The sequence below is a fragment of the Trachurus trachurus genome (assembly GCF_905171665.1).
Source record: "Trachurus trachurus genome assembly, chromosome: 8".
NCBI classification, from domain to species: domain Eukaryota; kingdom Metazoa; phylum Chordata; class Actinopteri; order Carangiformes; family Carangidae; genus Trachurus; species Trachurus trachurus.
The window spans coordinates 1736895-1764470 of NC_139905.1; the positions used below are offsets into that span (position 1 = coordinate 1736895).

Genomic DNA, 27576 nt, shown 5'->3' on the forward strand with positions numbered 1-27576 from the left:
ACACACACACAGGTGAAAACAGGCAAGTCATCCATTCTGATTAATCAGCTCCATCTTGTGGTGTGATGAAGAATTGCAGCTCATTTCCACATTATTCAGTTTTTCTAAACATGATGGAGATTCAAGGACACTGAAAAAATGCGCAGAGGAGCAACGACAACATAATTAAAGTTCAAATGCAACCGAAAATTAAACCCGTCACTGGAAGAGCTGAGAGCGCCGACATCGTGGTCTTCAGACTTAAAGACTGGAAAGGAGACAAAGTCAGAGCCTGTCAATGCAAGCAGTGGTGTAGCCAGTGCAAAAGCAACGCACACCAAGAACGGAAACAGCGGCGGGAAGACGAGGATGTGCGAGCGGCAACAAGTATGTGTTTGAGATGAGCAACAGAGCCTGACAGTCAACGTTTCAAAGTTCAAGAATGTCTAGGACTCTTCCCAGGCAGAGACACACTGAGTGGACTTGGCTTATGACAGTGCACTGGAGTTGCAGAGCACAGAGTAGATGCAGAGGTTTGCTCCAACGACAGTAAACAGCGCCTCAACGCAACACTAAGACAGACTTTGCAGGCTACATCCCATCATACCCGCAGCACGTCTTTTCTGTTTAAGCTGCTGCTGCCTCCGGATGGTACAAGATGGTACAAAACTCAACATTCACGACTCAGTAACCGACTATATCAGTGTAGTGAGGGAGTGTTTTGTCTCCCTGTGAGCTTCCAGGAGAGTTTTCTGGGAGAATGAATGACTGATGATGTTCATCTGTAAGAGACAGAGATGGGGACTCGAGGTTGCGTTTTCTTCATATTGCATTGCAATATCCTGTTTAAAGTGATCATATAATAAACAACTAATCAATAGGCTACTGTATAGATAAAGGAGTGATAATAACCTACAGTAAATGCTTTGAATCTCTTAGATATAGCTGTGCAGTATCCTTAGTAGACTGGATAGCAGCAGATGATAAAGGGTCATTACAACCAGAAGAGACAGGAGACTTTTATTTTTTAGAGACTTGAGACTTGACTTGGACTCATGACCAAAGATTTGAGACTTGATGAAGTCTCACCCCTCAAAGACTTGAGACTTGACTCGGACTTGCAAAAAAAGACTTGAACATCTCTGGTATGAGAAGTAATCACACTCACCTGTATCAGTGGATGGGGAGGAGGAGGCTGGACGGCGTCGGAGACAGACAGGAAATGTTGTGTGTCTGCAGCTGTTGGTGAGACGGTGGCCGTGGTGCCGTGGCGGCTCGGTGCTGTTCACGACTTTTAGTGTCAGCGGCAGAGAAGACGGTTAAATAGGGGAGCTGTGTCACATCATCTGTTAGGAGGGGGGCTCTACACCTCCTTTAGGTAGCGAGGGACCGACGGAGAAGTGAGTGGCTTGAACGCTGAGCCAGCCAGGTTAGGTTGACACGGCACAGGAAGACACAACACGACAACACGTGGTAATGTTTGGGCTGCTGCAGCCGTGCACGGCAGCAGTGGGACATCGCCGGAGAAAAAAGACAGAGAGAGAGAGAGAATGAGTGTTGCCTCGAAAGAAAATATGAAGGAGAACTCGGACGACTGACCGCAAAACCAAGGAGACACTTGTGTTTTCAAATGTTCACATTTTTACATGTAAAGTATTTCTATTCTACATTACTTTTTTTTCAGTTTTCAACACAATTGAAAAACTTCACAAAGGGCTACTTGTTTGATCAAAACATAAATAAAGTTGCAACATCCATCTTACATATAATAATTATTTTCATAGGCCTATATCCTATGTGCAGAGGCTGTCACATGTTAATGATTCCTAACAATAATTATTAACAGTGATTTACCATGGTTTGAAAGGCAGGTACATCAAATTAAAATGCATCTGCACAAAATAATCTATGTTCATTAGCCTATATGTTCATCATTACATCTGTCATGTTCAATTTTTGACGGAAAATAAATATTTTAATCAGAAATAACCTTCTGATATCTTCAAATCTCACTTGTGAGTATGAGGGAACATTTAGACTTGACAAAAATAGTGACTTGAGTTATATTGTGATAAATATCGATATCGACTGATATGTAAAAAATGATTGTGGCAGGTGTTTCTGTGTTTCTGTGGTAGAAGTGGTTCTGAGCTGCCTCCAGAGTGGACTGGTCTGTATTGATGTGTGTTTTGTCACTGAGTTCCCTCTGTGTGCAGTGTAAAGGTTGCTGTGCATTTAGTATTGTGTGCAGTGTGTCTGTGTAAATCTCTCCTTCATTTGTGGTGCTGTGTGTTGCAGGGTTGTGCAGCAGCTGCCTGGCCCTCTGTGGGGCTGGTTGCAGTTTCAGATGTCACAAGTATTTCTTCATGAATGACTCACTATAATAAAGACTTGTTTTTGTTGTACACCTACCTGTGTCTGTGGTGGATCCTCTTTCACAGGACCAGACCAGGTTAACAAAGGTGGTGGGAACTTTCCACTACCTTTAAAATCCTCAGACAAAATGTATTACATCATCAACACACAGTAAATGATGAATGTAAAGTGTAACCATTCTTGACAAAGAGGAGGAATACATAAGTGTTACCTAGTTTGCTGTCTCCTTGCTGAAAGCCAGTGGTTCAGTATCTCTCTGGGCTTGGCTCGTCATCCAGTACTGGAACATCTTCTCTCTCTGGAAACTGTTGAAATCTTCACAAATCTCTGGATCACTCTAGGTCGGCTCCACCATCTCAGCAGGGTGGCATTTTGAAAAGTATTCACTCTGGGACCTGAGACAAGGTCAAGATACAATTACTTGATGCTAAGTTGTGAGCAATTCAACATTTTTATTACATTTCAATTGCAGGTCAAATACATAAGGGAGATCTCAAAAATTAACTCACCGGTGCACCTTTAAATATACGGTTAAACTCTAATGAATTACAAAGACTATGAATCTTCAGAACATCATTTAACTTTTATTAGCTACAGAAATACCAGCATTAACAGTAAATATTTGATATGAACCCGTGTTAACCCACAGCCAGCTGCAGTACTTTACACAAAGTATTTCAGAACACATTGAATAACAGTTTCTTTTACACAGCATGTAGTCAGAAAATGTCTGCTGCTCAGCAGTATTTACTAAGATATTCTCACTCACCACTTCAAAGCCATTAACACTGTTAGGCTAACCCAATAGGATTTAACTTGAAGTAATTAGCATCACAGCGAGTGGATTGTATTAGCACTAGCATGGACCGACGCAGTTTACAACGGCAACAATTATCATCATGGTTAACGGAAACATGAGTCAGCTGACTACATATTAAAACTCACCTGTCCTCACCTGACCAGCTGGTCTTCACTCAGGAAGTGGATGAAGCATTTCACTGGCTACCGTGCACCTCCACTTGACTCTGCTATTTGACCCACTTTATCATTTTTAAATGTGTGTGTTTGTTTTGAGTGCTTTTATGTAAAATATGAAACTATTTATTTATTTATTTATTTCAAGTGCATTTTCAAACATGTGTTATATTATGAGCTCTACTGAAGTGAATGCATAACTGTTTAATTGCTGTGGGCTACAAATGACCAGAGACAAACCTGTCCCACAGTGTGAAGTGTGTGTTCAGGATGTTAGAGCCAAAGCAGCTCTAGAACTGGTTCATAAAGACAGAGTGGGACATTTGAGGAGATAAATGATTTACATTTAACTCATAATGTATTAATATAACTGCATTTCATCATATGTTTTTGGAAGAAAGAATATTTATGTCTGTGTGATATGGTTTGTTGACCTCGAGGTGATGGAGTTCTCTTGTTTGGACACTAGGGGGCAGAATTAGAGCAGGGATTGTGGTGGGGCATGTCTGGATGGGTTTTCCTCATCGCCATGGAAGACTCAGGTCAAGCAGCCTCGTCTCTCTGTGTCACTGTTTCTTTCCTGTGTTTTTCAGGTGAGTGTTGTCTCAAACCCCAAAGGAATTACTGAAACTTCTTAGTTCAACTTTAGAGAAGTATGAGTACCTACATGTTGTACATTTGTGTGTGTGAATGTTGAATGAGAGCGGCTGTGACTGCTGTTTATTTTATTGCATAAAGCACTTTGAGCTGCTTCCTTTTGTATGAAAAGTGCTTTATGAATAAAGGTTTGTTTTTGTTGATAGTGTCTGTATGTTAACTGGATTGAACTTTATTTGGAGATAATGAATGTGTTGGGAGAGACACAGGAAATGTTGTGAGTCTGCAGCTGTTGGTGAGACGGTTGCCGTGGTGCTGGGGCGGGTTGGTGCTGTTCACAACCTTCAGTATCGCTGACAGAGAAGACGGTTAAAGAGGAACTATGCAAGATTTGTTTTTTGTTTTTTACCTTAACTATGCTACATACAACGCATAACAAACTCCTACTTTGATCTGTTGCTGTTTTTCTGTGCTCATGCTGTTATTATAAATGTTTGTGCAGACAGTTGATGGTTGGTGATGCCCATGTTTTTGTGAAATCAAACTTTAACACTCACAGAACCTCTAAGCCCAGGGGTGTGGAATCATTTTAAATGAGTGTGTTTATCTAAAGTGCTTTTATGTAAAATATGAAACTATTTCTGTCAAGTGTGTCTTTTAGACATGAGTTAAAATGATGAGTTCCACTGAATGCATAACTGTTTAATTGCTCTGGGCTACAAATGACAGAGACAAACCTGTTCTATGGTGTGAGCAGATAAATTATTTACATTTAACTCATAATGTATTAATGTAACTGCATTTTATCATATTTATGGAGGAAAGCCTATTTATGTCTGTATGATCTGGTTTGTTGACCTGGAGCTGATTCCAGTAGGAGGAGTTCTCTTGTTTGGACACTAGGGGGCAGAATTAGAGCAGGGATTGTGGTGGGGCATGTGCCTACGTTTACATGGAGAACATTTGTGTGTGTGAGTAACTGTGAATGTTGAATGACAGAAGATGTTGACTGCTGTTTATTTTATTGCATAAAGCACTTTGAGCTGCTTCCTTTTGTATGAAAAGTGCTCTATGAATAAAGGTTTGTTTTTGTTGATAAAATCTGACGCTGTGTCTCCAGTGTTGTCTGTGGGAGTTTGTGTGATGTGTGTGTGTTGTGGGTCCATGACTTGTTTTGTTGTGAAATTGTTGTTAACAACTGAACCTAAGTTATGAAAAGTTAATGCATAAGTTCTGGAGTGTTAATTAATGAGCTGAAGAGTTTATTACCAGGCTGTTGCCACTGATAAGAATGTGGTCTTTGTTAACTTGGTTAAATAAGGTTGATGATTATGCACAAATATCACTGTAATATGATTTATAGTGTCTGTATGTTGATTGGATTGGAACTTTATTTGGAGATAATGAATGTGTTGGTGTAAATGAGTCATAAGAAGAATAAAATGTCTACAGATGTGACAAATCCAAGGCCCAGGCCAGCACACAGGAGTGATGTAGCTGGTGCAACTACCTGAAGCTGCTGACAGACACCAACACTCACCTGTAGCAGACTGCAACCCACTGGCACCACTCACCTCACAGGAAACAGGACGTTGTTGGAGACCATCTCAGGATTTTATTCTGCACACAACAGTAGGAGCACATTAGCTGCATCTACTATGTTTTTATGTTTTATCTCATTCAAAGTCAAAGTGTCTTTATTTGTCCCAAACAGGGAAAATTGATTTGCAGCCAGAAAGATCCACACATTCAAACACATACACAAATAGACAACACCAGATAACATGTAACATATCATGGGCAGATTAAAAGGACCTACTGCAAGATAAAATATGATTAAAAAGTGCCAATAATGTGCAAACAAATAAATAATAAACATCATGGGGCCTAAAGTGCAAATGCAACGGGCAAGTTACAACAGCCGTGAACAGCCTGTATACATACAATTAATTATCTATATTCATAACAATAATTTGTAACAGTTCTAACAGAATATTCACTAATAAATAAGGTGCATCTCAATAAATTAGAACATCCTGGAAAAGTTTATTTATGTCAGTAAGCTAATTCAATTCAAAAAGTGAAGCTAACACTTTATATAGATCCATTATTATGGCTTAATACAATTTTGTTTGTTTTTTGTTTTTGTTTTTTTAAGCATTTTTAATACAGAAATATTGGCCATCTATATGCACTCAATACTTGGTTGTGGTTATTTGACTTGAACTACTGTAAATGGACTTTTCCATGATATTCTGATTTATTGAGATGCAGCTGTAGTTTCCAGTTTCAAACTGAATGTTCACTAATCAATCAGATATTTCTGTAGACATGAGATCGTATAGTGGCAGTTTCAGTTGGATCCACAGCAGATGAACTTTAAAGCCTCTGGAAACCCAAATCCACCAAAGCCTCCTAACCATGTATTTTAGGGTCTTATGTACATATTATTAAACATGTAAAAAATAATTAGAAAAAAATTTCCATCCAAATTGAAAATATTTGTCTTTTAAGGTTTTGTACAGTAGGTTTGAATTGGGCGGAGTTATCTCTGGGATTTATCACGCAATAAATCCTACCACTCATAAATCGCCACGTCAGTTCTCTCACCGAGCCCCCCAGTGGCAGCGAACAAAACCGTTCTGCTAACGGTCGCTCCACCACTCCTCTCTAGTCCTCACAACCAGAGCCATGACAACCGGGGATGTGTGTGTGTGGCGATTAGCTTTTAGCATTCATTAGCTTTCCAGCGCGACCTGCCCTGTCTGTCTGTCTGTCTGTCAGTGCCCACAACTCCTCACAACTCCTCTCTACATGCAGCCGATACAGCCGTTTCTTTTGTGGGGGGGAGGAGGGGGGGGCGGGCGGTTTAAATCCGCGATCAGCATTTAGCATTTATTAGCTTTCCAGCGCGACCTACCTTGTCTGTGTTTCAGTCTGTCTGTCTGTCTGTGTGTGTGCCCACAACTCCTCTCTACATACAGCCGATACAGCCGTTTTTTGGGGGGGTGAGGGGAGCGAGCGAGGGAGGGTGTGTGTAAATTGGCGATTAGCTTTTAGCATTTATTAGCTTTCCAGTGCGACCTGCCTTGTCTCTGTGTGTGTGTCAGTCAGCCCCTCCTGGCGCTCACACAGACATGAGTGACGGTTAAAAGCTTCTTTTTTTTCTGTGAGACTACGACCAAAGACGGTTATGATGCTCCAAAACGAAGCTGGTAGACTAGTTAGCTGCTAAATAGCATCAATCAATCGATGCAAGTCCTCCAGTGAGGACTTTTTTTTTTTTTTAACGGTCGCCATTGACGTGTTGCTATGACAATGGAGCTGTCAATCATAGCGTTATCTGCCACGCCCACACTGTCCTGACCAGTGGCCTCAATAGTGCCTCAATAGCAAAATGAGCTGTTTTTAAACAAGGTTTTCTAATAGTTATGAATAGTTATTGTCACTCAGACTTTTGTGGATGCTTAATGAGGCACTTGACTTTGATATAATATAAGCATTTTTACTATATATAGTCAGGTTTCCAAAGGCTTTAAACACACAGAACAAAGCCACAACACAAACACATGTATGCTAATGAGATGAGATCGTTAAATCCTCGTCTCACCGTGAACAAAGAAAAACAACACACAGTCACACACACTTTAAACATGGCCGCCACCTCATCACTCAGTGTGTGTGTGATATTCATGGTAAGTAAGGACTTTAAGAGCATAGTATCTACAAATAACGGAGAGAGTTTCACCGTGTGTCTCGGCTCTTCCAGCAGCAGCGACGTTTTGGCGCGTTTTGGGGGGTGCACCGCTAATTAACGCCCCACCTGCAACAACAGCTGGAACCAGGAACCATCGTTCTCTGAACCAAACTGCTGCAGCAACAACAGTTTAGCTGGTTAACATATTTACCACTGGTCTGAATCATATGTGGAGTGGGTTTTAGTTTTAGCTGAAGTTCACATAGATAATATCAACTTAAAAACACATTAAATCTAAATACTGACTCAGCTACACACCACCTATGGTTAATGAAGATAACCAAGGAGCAGGAGCATTAGCTAAGAAGCTTTGTTGTTGTTGGTTTGTTTCTTTCTTCCTCTCTCTTGTTCACTTCTTTCTCTCTCTTTTTTTGTTGTTTGTTTGTTTAACTATTATTACTGTTATTGTAGTAACTATTATTATTGTTAATGTTACCAGGCTATTATTTCCTTTTACTTGTTTTCTCCTCTCACACATGAAACCTCTCATCACTCTATTTCTTATATTACTCACTATGTTTATCAATATTACCCTTTTATTATTATGTATTATTATTTATTACTATTACCATTATTTATCATTATTGTTATTTATGTATTTTTCTTTTTCTCGTTACTACTGGTGTTATTACTGTTGCGTGATTCATCGTGATCTTGTCTTTACGTTCCATGTTCGTTGCACCTGCTATTCTGTATCGTCTTGTATGTTTTTGTTTTGTTTGTCTTTTATTCTTGTTAACACCACACGTGTCTTGTGTTGTTTGTCTTTACACAATAAAGAAGATGCTGTGAGTCGACAGAGATGTGAACACGTTGATATTAAAGATCATTTACTGAGGTTGACTGATAATGAAGGAAAAATAAAGTTTGAAGTATTGTCCAACAGACAAGATGGCAGCAGATGAGAAGACAAAACCTGCAACAGAGTTAAAGTTGAGAAGTTTGTAAAGTTTGTGTTTGGAGAGTCACAGATAAGATTAGGTTACATGATGTAAGTTGAAGGTAGAAAACCTTATTGTTAAGAGACATTCTTTTATTTGGTGTAGCTACTCTGGTTATTATTCACACACATAAGACTGTGTAGTAATGTGAGTCATAAGTGTAAAGGTCAGAAGCTCATGTTATGTCATCACATTCTGTTTAAGCAACGCCCAGCGTGTGTTGTTTTTCTATTCTGACAAAAGAAATGACAAAGGCAGACACTTCAGAAACCATTCAAAATCATCATTGTCAGGCCATTGTTGTAAATAGGAACTCGTTCTGAATGATTCTGCCTGGTCAAATAAAGGCTAAATAAATAAAAAAATCTTGGTCAAATTTAAAAAAAGAGAAAAAATAAAGCTGATGAGGAATGCTTTACCTGTGACATGTTTGGACACGTCATAGAAAATAATCGTTCTGTGCTGTGACTCCCTCAGGTGAGCTGGCTGCCTGGCTCCGCCCCAGACTGAGGTGTGGATATGAGACAGGTGAGGAGGAGGAGCGAGAGAAAGTGAAAGTATTTAGTTCAGACGCCATTTTAAGAAGAAGAAGGAGTAAGAGCTGCAGCAGGTGAGTGTTAAAACAACATTATTATTATTCATTCACCGTTAAGTCTCAGTCTCTGTGAAGTGTGAAGGGAAGAAGAGTCAGAGTAGTTTTACACTAGTCTGCCATTGTTGTTGTTGTTGTTGTTTCTAAATGACTTCTAGCGGTGTTGCCCCGGTTACAGGTTAGAGAGGTGACAGGTGAGGCTATGACGTCATCGTTTCACTAAAGATCCGTTTAGTTTTTTCTGAGGCGGCGTTTGGAGATTTACCCAGACTGGGACCAGGTTTAAAAAATATACAGTTTTAGTACAAAACGCTGATATGAGAAATAAAAACTGTTAACACACTGTATTCTCTCTCTGTGTGTGAGTCATTGTTAACAGGCAGCTAAGGGGAAAGTTAAGGGAACTTAAGTCAGACAGCTGAGCTCTGAATCCTCTGTTTATTTCACCTCTTAATGTGAAAACTGTGTGTTTGACCTTCAAAATAAAAGTTTAACACTGACCCAGAGAAGATAAAGAGTCTGAAACACAGTCGATCCACATCAGACCAGGTTCTGATCAAAAACCAAAAGAATAAGGTACAAAACTTTTACTGTTTCCAGACTCGTTATCTTCAAAGTTCAAAGTTCAGAGTTATCTATATTGTCCCTGTTGTAACTGATTTGCAGCCAGGAGGTCCAAAACACATAAAGACATCCAATACACATACACATAAAACACACACAGAACAATCAACCTTTGTTAAAAAACAACAGCACATATAGCAACACATAGCAACACATAGTGGGCAGAGTAATTAATTTTCAAGTGCATTCAGAGACAAAGTCTTCTCTGGAAAAGTGTTAAAGTTTTACACTCAACACAAAATGAAACACAGTTTTCACATTAAGAGGTGAAATAAACAGAGGATTCAGAGCTCAGCTGTTGAATTGAATTTTCTCTTAACTTTCCCCTTAACTGCTGAATCTGAAGCTAACGTCAGTGTTGTTCAGTGTTTCTGGTTTCCCTCTCAGACTGACTGAAGTCCTGAAGATGAGTGTTAATGTGGAGGAAGAGGAGGACGGACCAGAGTCTCCAGGATCCATCTCTCCGTCTCTGAAGAGTGACCGGTCCAAAGGAGTGATTCCAGACTTCAGTCTTGGACCTGGACCAGGATCCACCTGTCTGTCTCTGAGGAGTGACCGGTCCAAAGGAATTGTTCCAGACTTCAGTCCTGAACCTGGACCTGGAGCGTCAGACTCCCGGTAAGAGACCTGCTCCAGCCTCTTTACCAGTGTTGAGTGTGTTGAGGTCCTGCAGCTCATAGTGACTGTGAGTCAACAGGAACTGGTTCTTGTGGTTGATCAGTGTCTTCATACTAACTGCTCAGGTCTCTTCATGTTTCTTCTGAAATGATCTGATGAAAGAACATCTGGACTTGTTCCTCCTCCATGTTCTTCCTGCCACTGATCAACATGAGCTTTAAAGACGTGGCTGATTCCAGGTGGTTTGGTGAACGTTGATGAGCTGGTTTCAGTTTGCAGGATCATTTTACAGCCTGAATGATGAGTTTCACATGTCAGAGCTTCACTGTAGACACTGTCTGAGCAGCAGCATCTGGATTTGTTCACAGAGATCAAAAAAGTCCTGTCACATCACTCCCATACTCGCCTCGTTGCACTGGTTACCAATATCCTTCAGAATTCAATTTAAGGTTTTACTGCTCACATACAAAGCTTTCCATGGCCAAGCCTGTGTGACCTCATTCATCACCACACCCCCAGTCGTTCCCTCAGATCAGCAGACCAGGGCCTCCTGTCAGTCCCTCGGACCCGTCTGAAAACGAAGGGGGACCGGTCCTTTGGGGCAGTGGCCCCGAAGACGTGGAACGTGCTCCCACTGGAGATAAGATTTGCCCAGTCGGCAGACTGTTTCAAGGGTCAACTGAAGACTTTTTTGTTTAAAAGGGCTTTTGGGTGTTAGATGCTGTGGGATGTGACTCACCTCCCATTTAACATTGTTTTTGGCTCGACCCCCTCGGGTCGATCAAGTGCCACCTGATGTTTTCCTATGTTGTTATCTGTGCTGTTACTATGTAATATGTACAGTACTTTCTATATTTTATTACGTATTGTTATGTACTGTATGATGGTTTTATCTACGATGTGAAGCACTCTGTGTATTCGTACTGAGAAGGGTGATATACAAATAAAGTACTTACTTACTTACTTACTAGAGATGATGTCTAATGAGTCAGGAAACAAGATGCTTCAGTGAAGGGACTAAATGCAGTAAATGGAGTCAGTGAAGGTTGAAGCCTGAGTCAGAGAGAAACCAGGAACCAGATCCATCAGACAGATCAGAGATGTGGAGCTGAGACTGTGACATGTTGTTGATCCAGAAATGTTTTGACAGGAGGAAGAGGAGTGGTGTCTCTGACGTCGTGAAGGATCATGGACAAAGACCCAGCACCAGAGGTGAGCTGCAGACAGCCAATCAGAGCAGCTGTGGACAAAGTGAGACTGAACATGTGTCTGCTGATGTGGTCATTAGTGAAACCAGGACCTGTTGTTTTCTCCAGAGTCATTGTTCCATCACACAGCACTGACATTTAAGATGATGATTCAAACCTTCTCTTTGTTGTCTGTAGTTTTTCTGTAGCTGATGAAAATAATCTGATCAGATTGTCAGACTCTCTGTCTTCAGTCTGACTCTGTCTCTTCTCTCTCAGCAGATCGTGGTCTGCAGGAGGTTTTAGATCAACATAAGATCAATCTGAGGAGCAGATGTGAACGAGTGACTGAAGGAACTGAGGGAACAGGAAGTGGAACAGGAAGTGGAACCCTCCTCAACAGGATCTACACTGAGCTCTACATCACAGAGGGACAGAGTGAAGAGGTTAATACCCAACATGAGGTGAGACAGCTGGAGACAACGTCCAAGAAGAAGACCCTTCATGAGACTACAATCAAGTGCAACGACATCTTTAAAGACTTACCTGTCCAACAGAGAGAGGACGTCTCTACGGTCTCACCTGTCCAACAGAGAGAGGACGTCTCTACGGTCTCACCTGTCCAACAGAGAGAGGACGTCTCTACGGTCTCACCTGTCCAACAGAGAGAGGACGTCTCTACGGTCTCACCTGTCCAACAGAGAGAGGACGTCTCTACGGTCTCACCCGTCCAACAGAGAGAGGACGTCTCTACGGTCTCACCTGTCCAACAGAGACCCATCAGAGTGGTTCTGACCAACGGCGTCGCTGGCGTTGGAAAAACCTTCTCGGTGCAGAAGTTCACTCTGGACTGGGCCGAGGGCTTGGAGAACCAAGATGTCAGTCTGCTGGTTCTGCTTTCGTTCAGGGAGCTGAACCTGATCAGAGATCAGCGGTTGAGTCTTCTCAGGCTGCTCCATGTTTTCCATCCAACATTACAGAAGGTCACAGCAGAGCAGCTGGCTGTCTGTAAACTTCTCTTCATCTTTGACGGCCTGGATGAAAGCCGACTGTCACTGGACTTCAACAACAGGGAGGTTGTGTCTGCTGTCACACAGACGTCATCAGTCAACGTGCTGCTGACAAACCTCATCCGGGGGAATCTGCTTCCTTCGGCTCTGGTCTGGATCACCTCCAGACCTGCAGCAGCCAATCAGATCCCTCCTAGATGTGTTGACAGGGTAACAGAGGTCCGAGGCTTCACTGACGCCCAGATGGAGGAGTACTTCAGGAGGAGGTCCAGTGATGAAGATCTGTCCAGAAGAATCATCTCACACATCAAGACGTCCAGGACCCTCCACATCATGTGTCAAGTCCCAGTCTTCTGCTGGATCAGTGCTACAGTTCTGGAGCACATGTTGACCACAGACCAGAGAGGAGAGCTGCCCAAGACCACGACGGACCTGTTCTCACACTTCCTGCTGGTCCTGACAAAGAGGAAGAAGAACAAGTACGGTGAAGGACATGAGACGAGTCCACAGGAGCTGACGGAGGCCGACAGGGAAGTTCTTCTGAAGCTGGGGAGGCTGGCGTTTGAACAGCTGGAGGAAGGAAACATCATGTTCTACCAAGAAGACCTGGAGCAGTGTGGTCTGGATGTCACAGAGGCCTTGGTGAACTCAGGACTCTGTACTGAGATCTTCAAAAGAGAGAGTGTGATCTTCCAGAAAACAGTCTACTGCTTTGTTCATCTGAGTGTTCAGGAGTTTCTGGCTGCAGTCTACATGTTCCACTGTTTCACCGACAGGAACACACAGGTCCTGGAGGACTTCCTGAGAGAAGACTACAAAGAGACAGAGATGAAAACAAAACAGAAGTCTTTGTCTGAGAAGATTCTGAATTTTTTTGGACTTAATGCAAGACCCCTGGTTAACTTCCTGCAGAGAGCCATGCAGAAATCCCTCAGCAGTAGAAACGGTCACCTGGACCTGTTTGTTCGCTTCCTTCATGGCCTCTCTCTGGAGTCCAACCAGAGAATGTTAGGAGGTCTGCTGGGTCAGACAGACAACAGTTCAGGAACCATCCAGAGAACCATCAACAACCTGAAGAAGATGAAGAGTGAGGAAAGTGATAACATCTCTCCTGACAGAAGCATCAACATCTTCCACTGTCTGACGGAGATGAAGGACCAGTCAGTTCATCAGGAGATCCAACAGTTCCTGGAGTCAGAGAACAGATCAAAGAAGAAACTCTCTGAGATCCAGTGTTCAGCTCTGGCCTACATGCTGCTGATGTCAGAGCAGGTTCTGGACGAGTTGAACCTGTGGAAGTACAACACATCAGAGGAGGGACGACGGAGACTGATCCCAGCTGTGAGGAACTGCAGAAAGGCTGTGTGAGTCCAGACATGATCAATAACACACACACACACACACACACACACACACACACACACACACACACACACACACACACACACACACACACACACACACACACACACACACACACACACACACACACACACACACACACACACAGTCTCAGGTCAGTTGTGTTTTTTCTCCAGATGTTTTAACACTGTGAGTTTTAAACATGCAGATGTTTCAGTTTGGACTTCAACCTGAAGATTAAAGTCAAACAAAGATGGACATGAACAATGTGCAGGTCTGACAGAGTGATGAGGGTTAGGGCTGGGCAGTGGCGCCGCCAGGATTCAATTTCAATGTACGCACAGAAACGGCAAATAGGCTACAACAATTTTTTTTTTTTGGGGGGGGGGGGGGTCGCACACCAGGCTCTACAAACACTGGTGTGCTTATCATGCCACGTAGCAATGGGACTTGTCGCTCATTAATATACTGCACAACTGAAAATATTGATGTGACCCCGCAGTAATGTTGTTGTTATGATGTTTAAGTTGTGTGATTTCTGACTGACTGTGAATGTGTACGGGCAGGTAGGGTATGGTTGGATGAGAAACTGAGGGGCCGGGGTGAGTGTGAGGAAGACCTGTGTGTGTGTGTGTGTGTGTGTGTGTGTGTGTGTGTGTGTGTGTGTGTGTGTGTGTGTGTGTGTGTGTGTGTGTGTGTGTGTGTGTGTGTGTGTGTGTGTGTGAGTGAGGAGGAGCAGAGGAAGAAGTGAGAGCTGTCAGATAAGTTTGTGTTATGTTGTTGTAGTTACGTCGTCTTGGACGCTACAATATCAATAACAACATGTGCTTAACATCGACGTCGGACGTGAAATAGTCACAGAGCGGAGCCAGTTTTCTTTCGGTGCCGTTAACAGATTGTGCCAGATGTGCCAGAGCGCACACCTCTGTGCCAGGCTCGCGCTCTGCAGCGGTTTGTGTTGATTCATCTTAACAGAGCGCGTGAGATATTAACACACACATTCACACAGGCTACACACACATACGGGCTACACATACCCACAGCTGATGGGCCGAGGCTCCCCCAGTGGGTGCTCAACCTGGAATCGGCGCCTATGAGTCCATAATCGCGGTGCAGACGAGTGAGTTTGGAGCTATGGAGAGACCTTCATTATCGCTGCTCTGCTGCGTGTTAGTGATCGTGGGTTTGGATCTCTTTTTTTTTCAAATGCCTGGAAACGGCTCAACTGTCTTTTTTGACATTTCTATACTGGACCGGGCGTAATCATCACATAGCGGTAGTGTAATAGGCGCCAGAAATCAAAAAGAGACAGATGACATGACGTAAACGACAATCACTTGCTTTTACGTTAGGCTTCCAGTGATTGGTTTAACAATCAATGAACTCAGCACGTTTAGCCTGTTACAAACAACAAGCGTCTTTATCACACCCCCTCAAAATAAACAAAATTGCTTCTTTTTTTTTCACCTATGAAAAAAATTGTACGCACAGGGCCCTAGTTTGGTGGCGCAGCGCAGGTGGCGCAAGGTAGCGCAGCCGGTGTAATGCAAGTTTCGACCAGCGCAGCCTAGCGCAAAATCAGATTGGCAGATTAGGCGTGGCCGCGCAGCAGGGGGAGGCGTCACAGATTCAGCTTGGTGCAGTGGAAGTTTCGTGCGAAAATGTCCCGCCGAGGTTGCGCTGAAAGCTCGCCACCTCCAACCAGGTCTAGTCTCAGCGCAGAGCGGAGCGCAGCAGGTGCAGTGGAAGTTTGGCTGACTGACCTGCAGTGCACACACGTCACCAAGACCTCACAGGCAGATCTCCACAGTTCCAGACACATTTCAATGCAATAAATATCCACAATAACCACTATTTAATGCAACTAATGGAATCAACACGTGAATTTATATCTATATAGATTGTCCCGTCACATCTGACGTCAGATCAAAGCAGAGATCAAAGGCTGTCGGCACGCGTAATGGAAACTCCACCTGAATTAACACAGCAGGGACGAACTGGCACTGATAAGCAGCTGTGGATGTCCCAAGAGCAGGACTGAGGGAGGATGACTGCATGTCGCTACCGTGTTGAGATACGCACTGTGCCCTTGTGATGATCGCTTTATTTATTTATTTACTTATTAATTCATTAGCAGCGAGCGACGCGTCGTCACGCAGCCGTAATGAAAAACAAAACACAAATCATCATCTCTCTTAGCCCACCACAACAGCCTCTGTGTCAGATAGTCAGTATATAGCCTATACTCAGCAATTCTCATCACAGAAAAAAAAGAGAGGAGGACAAAGAGAGAGAGAGAGAGAGAGAGAGAGAGAGAGAGAGAGAGAGAGAGAGAGAGAGAGAGGGAGAGAGAGAGAGAGAGCGTCCTTTACGCTGATTTCATCCCGCATGGTGTTTGTTTATGTTGTGATTAGTGTAGGCTACACCTCTCATCTTGCTTACACAGGGTGTGAATAAATATGAGTTTCTTTATTAGTTTATTAGTTGTTGTTTCTTACACTGGGCAGCCGTTCTCAGTGTATCAGATCAAACCTGATTAAGTATATTAGTAAACTCATTATTCGGCCACTCTGAGCTCGGACCTCCGGACCAAAACAGCTGTTTCCTCGGCCTCTGGCGTCGCTGTCTCCTCCGTCCATGTCAAAGTATAAAATGACAAACTTGCAGCGCGCATCGCCCGCGGCACAGTTAAAGGTGAGGAGAGGAGCTCATTTGATTGGTGAAGATCCGAATCGGCTGTGTTAATCCCACTTCTCCTCCTCCTGTCTCCCTCCCGCCCTCTCTCCTCCCCCTTTGCCATTTGCGCCAGTAGGAGGGACGAGGGGAGGGTCTGCGCTGGCCTAAGTCGGACCACGCTGCCCAGCAAACTTGCGAAATGGACCTGGACACGCCTCGTTAGCGTGGCGAAGCTGCGCTGCACTTAGACTTCGCTCGGTCTAGGAAACTAGGGCCCACGGTGCGTACAGGATTCCGGCTGGCGGCGCCACTGGGGCTGGGTATTGATCACTAATCACCTGAATCCATCTGATCTCTGATTCACTTTGATTCCTGATTCAACATCATGATTGTGTTTTAGATTTCAGTCCCAACTCCAGTTCGACTTGACACATTCTGTGTCATAAACTATAAACAGTTTTCTTGTCTGTAACAACATCTCTGTCCCGTCTGTCCGTCCTGGGTGAGGGATCCCTCCTCTGTTGCTCACCCTGAGGTTTCTCCAATTTTTTCCCTGTTAAAAGGGTTTTCCGGGGCGGTGCGTGGCGCAGTGGTTAAAGTGGCCAACCCATGTAGAGGCTACAGTCCTCAACGCAGGCGTCCTCGGTTCAAATCCCGCGTCAGGCAGACCTTTCCTGCATGTCATTCCCCCTCTCTCTGCCTCCCCCTTTCCTGTCTACCTCACTGTGTGCTATCAAATAAAGGCAAAAAAACGCCCAAAAAATATATTTTTATCCATGGAGTTTTTCCTCAGTTGATGTGAGGGTCTAAGGGCAGAGGATGTTGTTATGATGGGATGTAAAGCCCTTTGAGACAAACTGTTTGTAAAAACGGGCTATACAAATAAAACTGCCTTGCCTTGGACATGAATGAGACGCTCAGAGAACTGATGCTGTAAATTGTTGCATTATTAAAACCATGAATGTTGACATGATGAATGGAGCCAAAGCAGTTCCATTAATGCACTTTCTATTGAACATGAGCAACAGTGGAGTCGTCATGGCAACAGATAGCAGATGGAGCAGCAGCAGCAGCTCCACTGTGTGTCAACAGTTACAGCTGCTTCTTCACATCCTGCACATAGATCTGCTTCCATTCAGCTCCACACAGTTTCTACCTGACTGGACACTTTTTCACTTGGAGTCTAGAGGCTGCTGTGTGTGTGCTGCTAGTGTTGTGTGTTTGTGTACTAGGGGTGCAACGGTACAGGTACGATACGTACCTCGGTTTTTGGCCACGGTTCTCGGTACGGTTTTGGCATGTGTTTTGTGCAGAGAACTTTTTTTTTCTCCCAAAATAATGTTTAAAATGTATATTATTTCTAATATTAGGCTACTACTATTTATAGTATTTCCTTGTAGAGCTCCCCTCTCTCTCACACACACACACACACACACACACACACACACACACACACACACACACACACACACACACACACACACACACACACACACACACACACACACACACACACACACACACACACACACACCTGGGGTCCGTTTCAGGAAGCAGGCTCAACAAACTCTGAGTCAAATCCCGAGCTGATTGAGCCTGAGCTGGAAAACTCTGGGTTTTCGGTTTATATTGATTGAAATAGTTCAATCAACCCAGAGTACGTTGAGCCTGAAGGAGGCGCGTTCACCGTGAGCACAAGAAGCCATCATCAGCCTGCCAGGGAGCAGGTTTGCTTCACAGCACATGTTGCCGTAGCGACTGACTCAGCATTACGCTGATCCTGCTCTCTGAAACGGAAAACTCAGGCAGACCCCTGAACTGTCTGTGAACAGCCCCTAGCTCGTTGCATCCCCCTAGCTCCTCCTCCCTCTGCAATCTTTCATATGGTGCACACTCTGAAGCCACTTTCAAACAGAGATCGCACTATATTGCCGTCATGGAAGACCGTCACTATGCTTGCTGGCAGCCACCACTATCTCTCACTGGGAAAGAAGGAGTTAGTCTATTGTGTTTTTTTAAACAGCCTTTCACTACCTCTCATCCCTGTCAGTCAACTCCTCCTGCTGGACATCGTCTTTCTATCGTGCGCGGGCACGTGGATACGCGACCACACACATGCAGTGTGCATGGACAGAGTCCTGCTGGAACTCTAATAAAAGCTAAGTGCACTCCGTCCTCCAACACCTGGAATCCAGTTCCACATATGCACGTATTCTTTTTATAGATTTCAGTTCCGCATTCAATACTATTGTTCCTGATAAATTAATATACACCTTACAGGAACTGGGGGTCAATCCATCTCTGTGTAAATGGATCTACAGCTTTCTATGTGACAGGAAACAGGTTGTTAAAATTGATAAATATGTCTCACTGGCTAGGGCTCTGAATATTGGCGCCCCTCAGGGTTGCGTACTATCACCTCTTCTGTACTCTGTATACACACACATTTGTCAATCACATTCCAGTTCTGTTTTGTTATTTAAGTTTGCAGATGACACATCTGTAGTAGGTCTTATCACTGATAACATTGAAACTACTTACCGCAGTGAGGTGGAGAAGCTAGTAAAGTGGTGTGAGAACAACAACCTCATACTGAACATCTCTAAAACTAAAGAGTTGGTTGTTGACTTCAGAAAGAGGGCCACCCCTCTTCTTCCCCTCCTTATCAATGGAGAGGTGGTTGAGCGGGTAACCTCTTTTAAGTTCCTTGGAACTACCATCCATCAATCCCTATCATGGGAGCTCAACACCAGTCTCGTAATTAGTAAGTGCCATCAGCGACTCTACTTCCTGCGGCAGCTCAAAAAATTCAGGGTCAGCCGACCAGCCATGACCCATTTCTACAGGTCTACTATAGAGAGCATACTTACTTTCTCAATGCTTGTCTGGTATGGTCACACAACCTCACAGGACAAGGCGCGGCTGGAGAAAGTAGTGCGTCGAGCCTCTAGAACCATCGGCTGTAGTAACCTGCCTACACTCACATCACTTTACTCAACCAGACTCGTCAGAAAGGCTAACAAGATCATAGCAGACCACTCTCATCCGGCACATCATCTCTTTAATCTCCTCCCATCAGGCAGGAGATACAGAAGCATCAAAAGTAAAACATCACGCTTCAGAGACAGCACCTATCTCCAAGCCATCAGACTCATGAACTCACATTGACTTCACTATTGCACTTTGCACCATACTGTGTACACGATGTCGCTGGGTACTGTTCCCTGTCATTTGTAAATTGTATTGTATTTTGTAATTTATTCTGTCCCCCGCATGTGTTTTTCATGTGGGGTCGTGTCGTGTTGTATGTACTGGAGAGCAAACCAAGACAAATTCCTTGTCACTGGTTGACATGGCAATACATTTTCTATGACTATGACTATGACTATGACTAAATGAGCTAAATCGCGCTAATAACTAATTAATTTTCCCCGCGATCGCAATCAGCGACCGCTCGTGCTGCCGCTTGTTTGTTTTCTTTTCTTTTTTACCCCTATTCTGTGTGTGTGAGCTGGTGCACTTCAGTTGCAGGGGGGGAGTCACTGTGACGGCTGAAATACACTAGGAACGGTCGCGACGCGAAACGTATGTCGCGCGACACCCGCAGCAGCTCGCGCCCATTCAGTCAATGGAAGCTCCTCCACCGGCCATGTGAGCGACGCGCACTCCAGCGGCCGTCGCGCGGCGTTTCTCTTCTTTTTCATGCCGGGTCTATTTTATTTCCTCGTCGCGTGGCTACGCGGCCCTCCAACAGGGAGCCAAAGCCAGTAGCAGTGCAACATTATGGGGTTTGTTTTTTTACATTGTGGATCCATGATCATGTAGTTAAACAGTTAATTGATACCATTTAATATAGTCTGCACTTGCAAACCTACATAGTCAGCAAATTACCTGTGAAAAAGGTACTGTCAATCCATTTTAACAGGAAGGATGTAAAAATGTGTTGAGATGCATAAAGTGCACTCATTTACTGCAGCTTGACAAGGTGAAGCTGACAGCTGCAACAACAAACAGTGAAGCCGTGTCGCGTCCATGCCTGGTGTAGCAGTTAAAAAACTCCGCTACGCCCCGCTTACGTATCGCGTCGCGGCCGTTCCCAGTGTATTCCCGGCGTAAGTGTGTGGAGGCTCAACAGTGATTGGACATCAACTCGAGGAGGCGGGCTTTCGCCTTAAATGGCCAGGCACACACATACACGGCACAGCTGCCTGTAAAGCAGTAAAAGCTGATGCAAGCTGAATCTGAAATACCGCGGTCCAAGAGCGTATTGCACCGTGCAGGCCGTACCCAACGGTTCGGTATTTTACCGAGAACCGTTGCATCCCTATTGTGTACGCTAACACACCTGTGCTTCACCTGCTGGGTTCAGTTGTGGCTGGTTGTGAAGCCGAAGCAGCTGCAGCTCCAGTGTAACAGACTGACTGTGTCATGTTTGTGTGTCCATCATCAGCACAGACACACAAACTGTCAGAAGAGTGAAGGACGGATCAAAGCAGCTTCTCTCTCTTTTTACTCATCAACCATCTCAGTCACTGTGCAGCCGCCAGCTCTCACACACTTTTAAGGTGGAATGTTTTCTTGTGTGCTGCTCAATGACCCATGGAAATCAATCAGTCCACCTTAAATATCACCATGACAACTTGGAGCGTGTCCTTAGTGTGGATTAGATCTGTGCAGGACACCCACTTTAGTGGTCAGATCTTCTGCTGCTAAAGATGTTTCTACATTTCACCTTGATTTTCTTTGACTTCATTTCATGTTTGGAGAAAATCAAAGTGTGTGAGCGTTGTTCAGGTGACACCTGCAGCTCTACACCTGAGCTCACCTGACCACATCTACCTGTGTCGGCGCAGGAGCCTGGATTAAACATCCATCTGGGCTTTGATGAATGGATGTTGGATGATTCAAGAGGAGGTGGATCTGAATCTGAATGGGTTTTTCCAGCCCAGCCCTGATGAGGATTATTGTTTCATGTCCAACACAAAGAGAGAAGATGAACTGAACCAGAGTGTGAAGAGCACATGTTGATCACATGATGACATGTTGTGTGTGTTTAGTACAAATTGTCTGATTTTACTCTCACACATTTTGTTTCTTCTCTGATCACAGACTTGTTCAGTGTGACCTCTCAGAGATTCACTATGAAGTTGTTGCCTCAGCTCTGAAGTCCAGCCCCTCCCACCTGAGACACCTGGACCTGAGTGACAACAACCTGGATGATTCATCAGTGGAGCTTCTGTGTGCTGGACTGGAGAGTCCAAACTGTAGACTGGAGACTCTGAGGTGAGTTCACTGACTGGATCTGTTGTAGTTGTTTGAAGCTTCAGCTTCTCATTGGTTCATACATGTCAGGATTTGTGTGTGAGGATGTTTCTCAAGAAGCTGAAGAGAGAAAACAGTTGAGATGAGTCCAGAGAGAAGAAGGTGAGAGCAGTCGTAGTGTTTGTGATTCAGAGCAGCAGAGAACGAGCTCAGCTTCTACAACTGTTGTTTTCAACTCAGACACTTGTTGTTGAAGCAACGTGCAGCACTGATCTGAGAGCAGATGTTGAGTTGTGGTCAGAAACACAGCAGCTGGTGGATGTTGTGGAGCTGACAGAACCATGGGAGGAAGCATGAGAGGAAGCAGCTGAGATCCACAGAGCTGGCAGCAGAGGCAGAGGAGGCTGGAAAGCTGCGCTCCAGTGGAGGCTGGCTGTAGGGAGCTGTTGGCAGCTAAAGTCTGCTCCCTGGTAGCTCAACTGGCTGGGAGAGGCTGGAGTGTGAAGCAGGAAGTGAAGAGCATGGCACACACTGCAGCCACTTCCTGTCAATGACTGTGAATGCTGAGAATCGAGGTGAGACAGGTGAGAGCAGAGCTGCTAGTGTTGGTCTTGTTGCTGTTGACATGAAGCAGCTGCAGAGGCTCAGCTGGTTTGTTTGGAGGCTCACCAAGATGGGCTGAAGGTTGTTGCTTCATGTGGCGGCTCAGGCTCAGAGTGTTGACTCAGTGCTTGGCCGAGGGCAGGAGTCAGAAGCAGCTCAAAGTGACAGCTGAGCTTCTTGAACGTGGGCTTGTGTGAGCTGTTGAAGACAGTCAGTGTGTTAGCAGAGCAGAGCAGCAGCACAGAAGCTGAGTGATGAGCTGCTGTGGACGGGCTCGCCACTAACAACCTGCTTCACACACTTTCAAAACGCCCACGGAGAAAAGCTGACCACGTTGTTCTGAAGATTGTCACAACTTGATGTTGCTGTCAAACAGCCCTGAACTCTGGAGCCGTGTTTGTCGGCCATTGAAGCGGCGTATTGCTACGCACACGCGCACTATGACGCACACTGTATGAGTGCAGATGAGCTGTTGGAGTGAGAAGGAGCTCAGTGACAGAGTGTCTGAGAAATGTGGCTGCACAACATGAGTTTGTCTGGATGGAGCCACAGGTGGAGCTGACAGGTGAAGAGGCGGAGTCACTGCGTCTGTGTTGAAGCAGCAGCAGCTTCTCATGAATATTAATGAGCTGTTTTCTCTCTGTCACTGTTTAACCTGCTTCCTGTTGCTTCAGCTGTTGGACTTTGATTTTCTAAACTTGTTCTTTCTGAAGCTTCTTCAGCTCTGAACAGATGATGAGACACTGAACGCTGTCAACAAGGAGCTTTGTCCTCAACTCACTACTTTTATTCTTTATTCAGATTGAACAGCTGCAGGTTGTCAGAGATCAGCTGTTCTTCTCTGGTCTCAGCTCTGAAGTCCAACCCCTCCCACCTGAGACACCTGGGCCTGAGCAGCAACATCCTGCAGGATTCACAAGTGAAGAATCTGAGTGGTTTTCTGGAGAGTCCAGACTGTAGACTGGAGACTCTGAGGTCAGTTCACTGACTGTTACTGTTGTAGATCTTAGATCTTTGATCCACAACTGAACCTGATTGATCTTCACTCAGAACTTGAATCACTGACTTTGATAGAATTGATTAATGACATTTGAAATAGTGGTTGTTGAATATTTGCAGTTGTTGTTGTGTGAGAATGATTCTTCAGTTTCAGCTCATTTCACTCAGTGGTCATGAATAATGTCTGTTCACTTCAGTTCAACCTTCACACACACTCGTATTTCTCTCAGTCAGACGACTCATGTTTTCTAGAAACTCTGGAGAAAATGTCCAGTATCAGCTCATCAACTCACTTCATCTCTATCACAACAATGTGCACAAGATCCTCACAACTCATGTCTGGACAAAGACACTGAAATTCACCTGTTGAAGAAAAAACTCTTCTTTCTGATCATCAATGAATTTATCTTCTTCTTTTATTCTTTATTCAGATTGGAGGACTGCAGGTTGTCAGAGATCAGCTGTTCTTCTCTGGTCTCAGCTCTGAAGTCCAACCCCTCCCACCTGAGAGAACTGCACCTGAGAGACAACAACCTGAAGTCTTCAGACGTGAAGGATCTGGATGATCTTGTGAAGAGTCCAGACTGTAGACTGGAGACTGTGAGGTCAGTAGGGGGGCGGAGTCAGTCTGTGCTGCTTTCAGCACTATTGGACTAAAGTCAATGGCCCTCATTTATCAAACTTGCGCAGGATCTGGTGTAAATATCAGTGTACGCCAAGTGTCACGTGTGATTCACTAAAAGTGTGTACGCTGCTGATTTCGGCGTAGAACCGGCGTGGTGGTGATAAATCCGGCGGCTGAAAACCAGCGTCATTTAAATGTCACGCCCCGATATATTCCTGCTTTAGAGGCGTCGCCCTGCCCCTTTTACGACATGGAGACACGGAAGACGGCCAAGAAGAGACTTTACCAACATTACCGCGGTGAACAGGGAGAGGGCGGCAACATTAAATATCTGGACATTGATAGATTGATAGATTTTGTGATTGATAAGCGTCATCCCGGTGGATGGAGGCTGCAGACGCACGTGTCACCGACCACGTCAGGAAACCCAGCGACCTCATGAAACGCTCCTGCAGTTTACAGTGGGTACGGAAAGTATTCAGACCCCTTTAAATTTTTCACTCTTTGTTTCATTGCAGCCATTTGCTAAAATCAAAAAAGTTCATTTTATTTCTCATTAATGTACACTCAGCACCCCATCTTGACAGAAAAAAAACAGAAATGTAGAAATTTTTGCAAATGTATTAAAAAAGAAAAACTGAAATATCACATGGTCATAAGTATTCAGACCCCTTTAAATTTTTCACTCTTTATTTCATTGCAGCCATTTGCTAAAATCAAAAAAGTTCATTTTATTTCTCATTAATGTACACTCAGCACCCCATCTTGACAGAAAAAAACAGAAATGTAGAAATGTTTGCAAATTTATTAAAAAAGAAAAACTGAAATATCACATGGTCATAAGTAACCCTTTGCTGTGACACTCATATTTAACTCACATGCTGTCCATTTCTTCTGATCCTCCTTGAGATGGTTCTACTCCTTCATTGGAGGTTACAAAAGAATTTCTGCAGCACTCAAGGTTCCTAAGAGCACAGTGGCCTCCATAATCCTTAAATGGAAGAAGTTTGGGACGACCAGAACTCTTCCTAGACCTGGCCGTCCAGCCAAACTGAGCAATCGTGGGAGAAGAGCCTTGGTGAGAGAGGTAAAGAAGAACCCCAAGATCACTGTGGCTGAGCTCCAGAGATGCAGTGGGGAGATGGGAGAAAGTTCCACAGAGTCAACTATCACTGCAGCCCTCCACCAGTCGGGGCTTTATGGCAGAGTGGCCCGACGGAAGCCTCTCCTCAGTGCAAGACATATGAAAGCCCGCATAGAGTTTGCCAAAAAACACATGAAGGACTCCCAGACTATGAGAAATCTGTTCTGGTCTGATGAGACGAAGATTGAACTTTTTGGCATTAATTCTAAGCGGTATGTGTGGAGAAAACCAGGCACTGCTCATCACCTGCCCAATACAAAGGGCTGCAGTGATAGTTGACTCTGTGGAACTTTCTCCCATCTCCCCACTGCATCTCTGGAGCTCAGCCACAGTGATCTTTGGGTTCTTCTTTACCTCTCTCACCAAGGCTCTTCTCCCACTATTGCTCAGTTTGGCTGGACAGCCAGGTCTAGGAAGAGTTCTGGTCGTCCCAAACTTCTTCCATTTAAGGATTATGGAGGCCACTGTGCTCTTAGGAACCTTGAGTGCTGCAGAAATTCTTTTGTAACCTTTAGAACCATCTCAAGGAGGATCAGAAGAAATGGACAGCATGTGAGTTAAATATGAGTGTCACAGCAAAGGGTTACTTATGACCATGTGATATTTCAGTTTTTCTTTTTTTAATACATTTGCAAACATTTCTACATTTCTGTTTTTTTCTGTCAAGATGGGGTGCTTGAGTGTACATTAGTGAGAAATAAAATGAACTTTTTTGATTTTAGCAAATGGCTGCAATGAAATAAAGAGTGAAAAATTTAAAGGGGTCTGAATACTTATGACCATGTGATATTTCAGTTTTTCTTTTTTAATACATTTGCAAAAATTTCTACATTTCTGTTTTTTTCTGTCAAGATGGGGTGCTGAGTGTACATTAATGAGAAATAAAATGAACTTTTTTGATTTTAGCAAATGGCTGCAATGAAATAAAGAGTGAAAAATTTAAAGGGGTCTGAATACTTTCGGTACCCACTGTACTTAACACAAGTGACTGAGGAGAATCACGGCCCTAATATGCCTCATCATATAGGCATATTACTGCTGCGAACGCGACTTTATGACCATCAGCGCGCTGGCATGGTTCGGCTGATGGAGGGATGTGAAACACCGGCCCGATGTCCCGCTGACAGGTCCCGGTGACGGGAAAAAAAAAAAAAACACTCCGCCGCGGAGATCAGCTGCACCTGGACAGGTAGCGGAGCCCCCCCTCACCCCCCCACCGGTGTCCGGCAGAGAGAGAGAGACTGAGGAGCCGTCGGTCATGCTCTGGTGCAGGAGATGTTGGAAGTTTGTGTGTGTGATCTACAGGTCTGTCATTGACTGTTTCTGTTTACACAGCTGATTATGAATTAACGAGCATCTGTCACATCGTGGTTTTTAATTCATCTCAGTTGCTCAAAATAAAAGTCGAGTTAAATTTTCAACACGGACTTAGTTGTAGCGTTTCTTTTCTCTTTTTTTGGCTACTTTTTATCTTTTTATCAATATAAACAACAACAACATGTGGTCCACATCGCTGCGTTATTAGACTATGGTTTAATAATCATTCTGACACAGCAGCACTCCTTCCTGCATGTTCTACTCTGGTTCCAAATGTGCGTACACCTGGTCAGAGCTGGCGTGAGATTTGTGCGTACCGTACGCTCACGCTCAGATTAATAAATGCCGATCCTTGCGGTGAATTTGGTGTACACCCATTTTTTTGGTGTACGCAAGTTTAATAAATGAGGGCCAGTGTGAGACAATAACAGAGACAACAGTCAGCCAATCAGAGCAGAGAGACAACAGTCAGCCAATCAGAGCAGAGAGAGAGAGACAACAGCCAGCCAATCAGAGCAGAGAGATAACAGCCAGCCAATCAGAGCAGAGAGACAACAGTCAGCCAATCAGAGCAGAGAGAGAGAGAGAGAGAGAGACAACAGTCAGCCAATCAGAGCAGAGAGAGAGAGAGAGAGAGAGACAACAGTCAGCCAATCAGAGCAGAGAGAGACAACAGCCAGCCAATCAGAGCAGAGAGACAACAGTCAGCCAATCAGAGCAGAGAGAGAGAGACAACAGTCAGCCAATCAGAGCAGAGAGAGAGACAACAGTCAGCCAATCAGAGCAGAGAGAGACGATCACTGATCCATCACCTCTGTCCTCTGCTTCTCTTCTCAGATGGGAAACCTCCATACCTCCATACCTCCTGAACTGATCTGAGAGCAGCTCCACTGTCTCTCACAGAGTCCAGTCCACCATCCTCCCTGTGTGTT

General features: G+C 44.3%; 2 protein-coding genes across 2 annotated transcripts in view; both read left to right on the forward strand.

Moving 5' to 3' along the window:
- Window positions 1-14024, forward strand: part of LOC310989724 (NLR family CARD domain-containing protein 3-like) — a gene marked incomplete at its 3' end in the record, with an annotated part of 35846 nt that extends 21822 nt beyond the window's left edge. The window contains exons 2-6 of the mRNA XM_083976871.1: window positions 9103-9235; window positions 10229-10459; window positions 11610-11671; window positions 11929-12203; window positions 12420-14024. Of these exons, the coding sequence (XP_083832997.1) occupies window positions 10248-10459; window positions 11610-11671; window positions 11929-12203; window positions 12420-14024 (2154 nt within the window). The 5' untranslated portion in view covers window positions 9103-9235; window positions 10229-10247. The remainder of the gene's footprint in view (window positions 1-9102; window positions 9236-10228; window positions 10460-11609; window positions 11672-11928; window positions 12204-12419) is intronic.
- LOC310989777 (NLR family CARD domain-containing protein 3-like) overlaps window positions 1-27576 on the forward strand; it is a gene marked incomplete at its 3' end in the record, with an annotated part of 219808 nt that overhangs the window by 170212 nt on the left and 22020 nt on the right. The gene's annotated exons all lie outside the window — the stretch shown is intronic.